The following is a 7,873-nucleotide window of genomic DNA, read 5'->3' on the forward strand; positions in this document are numbered from 1 at the left end:
AAAAAAAAAAAAAAAAACTAAACAGATAAACGTGTATTGACTACAGGTATGCTGGCTCATCTGGTAAGATTTTGTTGGGAGATTTTCAAAACTTTAGAGACAGCACAAATAAGGCTAAATAAATTGGACATAGGGCCACAAGCAAATCCTGCCACACGCAAGCCTATTGCCACCAGAATATTTAGCTGTCAGATGGGAAATATCGCCAAACATATAACTGTATCTGGATTAGAGTACTGCACAGACTCAGAACCCACAGAACAGATTCATCTTCAGGTAGAAAATCTGATTATAATATTTCAATAATACTGGCACAGCTATAAACAAAAAAATATACAATTATTAACCTTTTAACTCTACATCTTAATTGGTGAATCCATTCAAATATAAAAGGATAATGATTATCTTTTAAGCATGCGATGAGGCTTCCTGAACTTAATTGGAGGCATCAATGGAAAATGTTTCAATGTTTTGCTCTGATAGAAATATCCAGAAAAAAACATTTACTAACCTAGTACTGATAGCAGATAATATTCTAGCCATCAGAGCATTAAGTCTTGCAGGCAAAAGATACTTCTTATCTGCTTGGTTTGTGATGGAGATTATATTATTTTACTGTGCAGCAAACCCAAGAGCAAGCCTTAATGTCAGTGAATAAACACCATAGTAAAAAAAAAAAAGATATTTGAGCTCATGAGGTATTTTTTAAAGCCCCAGGTGAATATCAGAGGTTAAATCCTATAGTTTTAAATTCAATTTAAAATCAAGCTATTTTAAAAGAGGCTTGTTTTAAGTGATGTATTGTGTGCATTTGAGTGTGAGTGAGTGCATGTTTGCATTTGTGAGAGAAATACAATAACATTTGACCTTTGCTTGTTCACCACTGGTTTTTTTTATGTGAGCATTAGCCCTCTGTTGTAAAGACACGGAAACAACAAGAATAGAGGACTTTGTGACTAAAAGTACTTATAAAAAATGAGCAGCTGTGTGTATACATTGCAATTACGGTTCAGGTCGGGCTCCATTATTCACTGGTTAGGGCACAGTTTTAAATGGGGGTAAATACAGGTAAAACAGGTCAGTTCTGAGCTGTACGATGCAAACAGGTTGTAAAAATCTGACCCATACAGGAGTGCAGATCAAAGTGGAGCTAACCGGGAATGCTCATAATGAAGAAAGAATAATCTAGGATGCCATTATGGAACGTTGGACAAAAAGAATCCAAAATGTTGGATTTCCTTCATTTTTTAATCTGAGGGGTCTCAATGTTCCACCTAGCAGAGCAAATCACTCTTATCTCCTGATTATCTGTGGCTTTCTGAAGGGGAATAACTGGGCAGAAATCAGCATGATCTATTTACTGTATGAACCCCCTGCTCTGGAGCCTGATATAAGCTAGATTAGGAAATTAAGATTGTAGCAATAGATTGTAATGATATGTTAACAATGAAGTCATACTTTGACAGCAAGGCTGTTAATGTATCATAATTGGTACTTGTTAAAATGGTTGTAACAATGATGAACATAGTTAATCATAATAGAGTGAAATTTATTCCATATGCTGATTTTGAGGGAACGTCATTTACAGCAGCTATATAAGTGTTCTTAGTACACTGAAGCAATCTTAATGAAAGTAACGAGATATACGTTTATTTTATGTGAAAGCAGAAAATGTAAAAATATCAATTCATTTTTCAGCTGTTACATTATTACAAGTAATTACTATCTAACTAATTATGAACTAGTTTTAATAATAAATTAATAATGTAATACTCATTTTCTATAAATAGCTATTCATTTAATTAATTTCATTATACAAAGAATATAGAATTTAATTATAACTAAGCTGCTTCTATTCTAGGATCTCATTCTTTTACCAAAAGGTAGTAGGCTGTGCTACAGACTTTCTCTGCCCTTTTTGAGTCCCATTTTCAGGATGTCAGTAAAATTGTAGAGCCTGCTGTATATGTTTACATTGAATATCAATATTGCCCAATATTATGGTTATGTTATGGCTGATTAATATTATAGTAATTAACCGTAGATGTCTAACAAACAGCATATGAAAAATAAGATTGTTAAAATGTATAGAAGCTTTTTGTTGTAAGTTTGCAAAAAAGAGATAGAAATCTGCACAATATGGTAAAATTATGGAAAATATTGTTCACCTTTTTCACATTTAGAACATGGGCTGTTCCAGGCTTCTCCCAGAGTGGCACAGCAATGAGACTTGAGAGTAGCCCCATTAATGTTGACCTCGCAGCGACCGTTGACGATCTTCAGCCAGCAGGTGCTCTTAGTTGTCTCTTTATCATAAAATTAAAGCGCAAATAAGTACACTCTTGAATCAAGAAAGGTGGCTTTAAATCTGAGAAGATGTGTTTTAGCTACTTTGGTGGATTTTTTTGGGTCAAAAGTGATAATTGCCTTGTCACAGTCTAATCCAGGAAAATTACTTTAACTTGCAGAGAAGAGGTGCACTTTTTTTGTACAAACACTTGTGGTGATGGTGCTGAAAGAAAACCTGACTTTTGTTTACCAATGCACTCCAGTCCAGTGCTGTCCAGCTTACTGCCTACTGAACATATACAAACAAAAGACCCTTGGCTGTTTCTGCACTCTCCATTGATGCAGGGGCTGGACTCACATTCATCCACATCTGTGGGCATGAACAGATATTTTACTTTAATTCAACATCAACAATGAAAAGCTGTTAAATAACGATGCATTACACAAAAGAAGGAGCATTTGTCTGACCCTCGCAGACATCTGTTTCGGGGTCAAAACGAAATCCCTTCGGACACTGACAGGTGAAACTCCCAGGAGTGTTCCTGCACAGGCCGTTGTCGCAAAGCAGCCTGTTCATTAGACACTCATCAATATCTGAGCGAAAGAAACAACAAAAAAACATATTAGATATTTAATTAACACAGCTTTTATTAAGTTATGCTTAAGGTTATACTGAAGTACACCTACCAACACAATTTTTCCCTGTAAGGTCCACTTCATAGCCTTCATTGCAGGCACATTTGTAAGTCCTAAGCATGTTCTCACAGACTCCATTCTGACAGATATCAGGGTCCAGGGCACATTCATTTATATCTGAGAAGGCAAAGAACAAACCATGACCATGTAAGTAAAAAGATCACATCAAACACCACTTTTAAAGGCAAACAGCTCTGCCTGTTTTAGGTGCAGTTGGTGTTTCTGAACCAGGACGGCACTTATGGATGAACCTGAGCAAATCTCCTCACCTCTCCCATCACCTGTTATGCCGGTGCCACTGGGACACAGAGCCAGAAACTCAGCTGCAACAAAACACAATTTAGTTAAAACAAAGAATCCGCAACATATAAGAAAACATTTCTTCGACGAAAGTTTACAAAAAAATGTAAAACCATCTCATTATCCGGTCACATGCATTGTAATTTAGCTTCAGTGCATATTATCCACCTTTTTATGTGTGTTTTAGTGGTGCCCTTTTATTACATTTTTTTTAACTTGAAGAACTAATGAGAGGCAACTACATAAATGATGTGTCAGTATATGCCTTGTGTGTCAGGACTCTTAGCGCAGACTTCATGACATGATTCAATGCCATTCGGGCAGATTAAGCAGTAGGATTTGTGATGAAAGACCCACTGAACAATTGCTTATTTCAGGTGAATCTCATTGTCATATGTAAAGTAAATAAAGTCTGTATATACAGCTAAGACATAGAAATAAGTATGTAATTCAGGGCTTAGACTAAACTAACTAATCATTTCAAATCAAAACTATATGATTATCACAAAGCAAGTCTTTACTGTAAATAAAGCTAAGGTGTCAGAAGGCATGGATATAAACAGAAAACGGAAAACTGTTGTTTTGAAGTATTTCTTGTGTGAATGTTAAGAATGTTGAATTTCAGCATAATTAAATCTTACAGTTCATAAAGGCACAAATTTCCTGATGAAAAATAAGGATTTGACATCAGACCAAAAAAATTAATGAGGGATTGATAGAAAGCATGTTTTGAACCTGTTTATAGTTTATTAAAAAAGTAGTTATAATTTGATAAACATCAATCAAAATGACACATATTCTAGTTCACTGAACATGAATAGATAAAATATTGATAGACTGAAATATATAAAGTCTATTAAGAAAGAAAGAGAAGAACCTTTAAAAAGCAGGTTAACAGTTAAATTCCAGCTTTGTAAAGGAATATTCAGAATAAGGAATGTCAAAAAATATGTATACCTATAAAACATTTCTAAAAAGCTATTTCAAATGTTCTTTAGCCAAATGTATGTTAGTTTTAACCTTTGGAGCTTTTAGACATTGTTTAGTTGGATTTTCAATAAAAGAACTAACTGAGGAGTGTTACAGCTGGTAATTGATTGTAGACCTGATTTCTGTCAAATTGGTTAAAGCAATGTTTGAAAAGGCCTTTAACTCTTAGAGAGACCTGTCTGTCTGTCTGTGCAGAAATATGGTAGTATAGTAAAGGGCAAATATATTTTAATTTCTATACCAGAGCTTTCCGGTGGGCAGGGTTGGCAGGGCTCTCCATAGGCATACATGGTGCTGGCACAGCAGCACTCTGACTTGGTCACGGCTCCAAATAAAGGCCGAACACACTGCCCTCGATTGTAGCCACCGTAACAAGAACTGCGCATATGTGTGTCTGTTTTAGGAGAAAAATAAACATGTAAGAGAAACCAAAATGAGCAACCAGATCTTAAATGTGGATGGAAATAGACCAACACGGAGTGAAAAGAATAGCATCAGTCAGCAACTCCAATAAACATCCACACTAGCAAAAACAAATGGCTACTCTATCTGAACTCTTTAGGGATTCAAGGCATTCTCCTGCACTGATATCATTCCTGTGAGTAGCCACCCTAAAAACAACAGCATTTCAACATGGCTAAAAATAATAATGCAATGACATTTTAGAAAATTCTGTAAAGTTCAAAACATAAAGGCACAATAAAAATCTAGATTTCAATAAACTGGGGCAGCATTGGCATCTGATGTAGCAGATTGCTCTGCAAGGGTTGTCGGTTCAAGCCCAGGCTCCAGCTTTCAGTTTCTTTGTGTTGTCAGGAAAGAAGCTTAGCTTCCTGACTTGACCAAAGCGCTATATAGGTTCAGGCCATTTACCATTTTACCATTTAACAAACATGTTAGACTTGAGCATAAAGAGGCACTTAAACGTAAATCAGCACTAATCAACCAATTAAGATAGCTGGCAGCTATCATTCTCAATCATTCTCCTTGTCCAACCAGAATACACTATAGCAGAATGGTCACAAATGTTAAGATAGATTAATTTCAGTGGGGAATGAGAAAAGCAGATCTGCTTTCATGGTTTTGGTGTGTTTTTAAAGGATTTTCTTAAAAATAGTGGCAAAGAGGATGCAATGGAACCACTAAAGGTGCGCTCACATCTAATGTGAAACCTGCAAAAGTTTTGCTAGGTTGGTCTGCTTTTGCTCGCCTTGAAATTTGCCTGGCCAGTGAAAGCCTTTTGCATGCCAGGCAAATTCGCACAGCAGGCAAGAGGCTGCAACATCATTGATTCTTCTGGTCTTTAGTTTCACCTCATCATGGTGAACATGGATGTACAAAGCGACTGGCAGTGATTTTTTTTCTACTTTACACAGCCTAACAAAGCTGCTGGTGTTCCTAGGTTCACCAGAGATGGAACCAGTATGGAGAATATCACCAAATCCTCCATAGCCTAGGTCTGGATGATGGTCATTTTCAGCCGTACTTCCGCCTGCCTGTGACCCAGTTTGGGGCCTTAATGTCCGCAAAGGGGGATGAATCACCTGAAGGGTTAGGTGAGACAGCATTCTGGAGCTCAGACAGGAGCAGTGGGAAATCAGTGAGAGAACACCAGCAGTGAAAAAACAAATCTAGGACCAGACTGCCAGCCGTGTAACCATCTGGAACTAAAGAACCACAGCAGATCGGAGGATCCCTCTACAGAATCAGCGCACTGAAGCCTGCTGTGCAACAGCACTATTGGAGAGAGGCTACAGCTGGTCCCTGCTTACTATAGAGGCTAACTTCAGAAAAACACAGGACCACCTCAAAAGATTATATAAGTGCACCAGGAAGAGATTACGACTTCTGAGGAGTAGGACAGGACTAACTGCAGTGAGATTCCCAGTCCCAGTCCCTGAATGGATTTTGCAACTTGAATGTAATCAAAAGTTGTTTTTCAACTTCATTCGCAGATGAGGCTGCAATCAAATGTTGCCAACTTCGTACCGTTCACTTCCCTAAATTCACCACCCTCAGCTTCGCCCCGCTTTGCTAGGCTCCAGACCCGCCCTTCTACATAGCGGAAATGTGAAAATAATTCAATCCTGTTTGGCTTGAAAATCACGTTCGTTGTGAACGTACCTAAGCAACTACCCATGGGGTGTGGGGGGTCTGTTTTTTCAAGGAGTCATGACAGCTACTCAGGTGTGGAGAGTCCAACAATTTATTATAGGTTAAGATTCTAACAGTAGCAGATAATTTTAATATGCATAGGCAAATCTGACTTTACTTCTCTACATGGACAGTAAGTACTTTTGAATGCAAAAAGTAAAACAACTAGGAAAAGCTTATGTTTATAGCTTTAAATGTAGCAAGATAAGATTTCTGGCTGCACGAAGTGATGATGACAAGAAAAAATAGTGTTAGATTACTGCTTGCTATAATACTTTATAACGAAAGGAAACGAATCGCCTTTTTAATCAGAAACTCTCGTGTGGTAACTCACCAACGCATACTCGTCCATCCAAGCCCACCGCCATCCCAGCCATGCACTCACAGCGGAATGAACCCTCCGTGTTGATGCAGTGCCCGTTCATGCACATGCCAGGAGTTTCACACTCGTCAATATCTACAAATAGAAACAAAGATGTATTTCATCTTTACAAAACAGAAGCCTGATTACTGAATAACTGGCTACATAAATAAATCCACCCTGCAGCACAGATTCCATAACACTTTTCTCAACTCCCCATAAAACAACAACCACAATAATGATTATACACAGTGATGTGGCATATATGCAGCACTCTGTGGTCATGTATGTAAAGGGTATTGTTTATTTAGGTAACTCTGCAGAACAGCTAGACTTACTGTGAGACAATGAGCCTCCTGAGACACCTCTAGGTGACATATTTCATTAAGAAATGCACACATACTAAAAGAACACTTCTTCCACACCCTATTTCAGTAATTATTTAATGAAATTAACACACTCTCAGAGTCTTTTGAGATCAAACGTGTGTATGTGAGTTTAAACCCGGAAAATATAGATTTGAATGACAAATCTTTATATTAATCAACAGCACATAGAAACTCATTTTCTGCAACCGATAACGTCAAGTAAAAAAAGTTTATCTTTTCTCTTAGTTTTGATCATAAAGGAAATACACCTCTGACCTTTCTTGTGTGTTTAGATAGACTATTAGAGCTGGACAGATATTTGCAGATCCCATCTACAACCAAGTCTAGAAAGCCATCAGGAAATCAAGGGGGGTTTTCCAAGACTTTGAGGGGGATTTTTTATTTTTTAGTCTGTTTAGACTCACTTAACAGGAGCAATAAAATGCCAGAGCCAGCAACCCGGCAAACTACATAAAACCTTTAACGCAATAGGAAAAACTGACTGAAGGTTTTTGCAAAATGTTAAACCATCTCACTAACACACCTACACACATGCGTCCGCTGGAGTCCAGCAGGAACCCAGGCTTGCAGATGCATTTGAAGCTGCCGTCATCATTGATGCAGAGTCCATTGAGGCACATGTTTCTGATCAGACACTCGTCTTGGTCTGTGTGGAAGTAAAACATGAATTATAGGTTTGTTAGCAAAACCTCCA

General features: G+C 37.6%; 1 protein-coding gene across 2 annotated transcripts in view; it reads right to left on the minus strand.

Moving 5' to 3' along the window:
• The window catches only part of fbn1 (fibrillin 1), an 80,233-nt gene that overhangs the window by 43,048 nt on the left and 29,312 nt on the right, over positions 1-7,873 (minus strand). For both annotated transcript variants that reach the window (XM_015375613.1, XM_015375612.1), the window contains 8 exons: positions 7,703-7,825; positions 6,764-6,886; positions 4,517-4,669; positions 3,255-3,308; positions 2,977-3,102; positions 2,758-2,883; positions 2,540-2,659; positions 2,169-2,306 (listed from right to left, as the gene is read on the minus strand). In XM_015375613.1, the coding sequence (XP_015231099.1) occupies positions 2,169-2,306; positions 2,540-2,659; positions 2,758-2,883; positions 2,977-3,102; positions 3,255-3,308; positions 4,517-4,669; positions 6,764-6,886; positions 7,703-7,825 (963 nt within the window). The remainder of the gene's footprint in view (positions 1-2,168; positions 2,307-2,539; positions 2,660-2,757; positions 2,884-2,976; positions 3,103-3,254; positions 3,309-4,516; positions 4,670-6,763; positions 6,887-7,702; positions 7,826-7,873) is intronic.

The sequence above is a fragment of the Cyprinodon variegatus genome, unplaced genomic scaffold (assembly GCF_000732505.1).
Source record: "Cyprinodon variegatus isolate N-32 unplaced genomic scaffold, C_variegatus-1.0 Scaffold122, whole genome shotgun sequence".
NCBI lineage: Eukaryota > Metazoa > Chordata > Actinopteri > Cyprinodontiformes > Cyprinodontidae > Cyprinodon > Cyprinodon variegatus.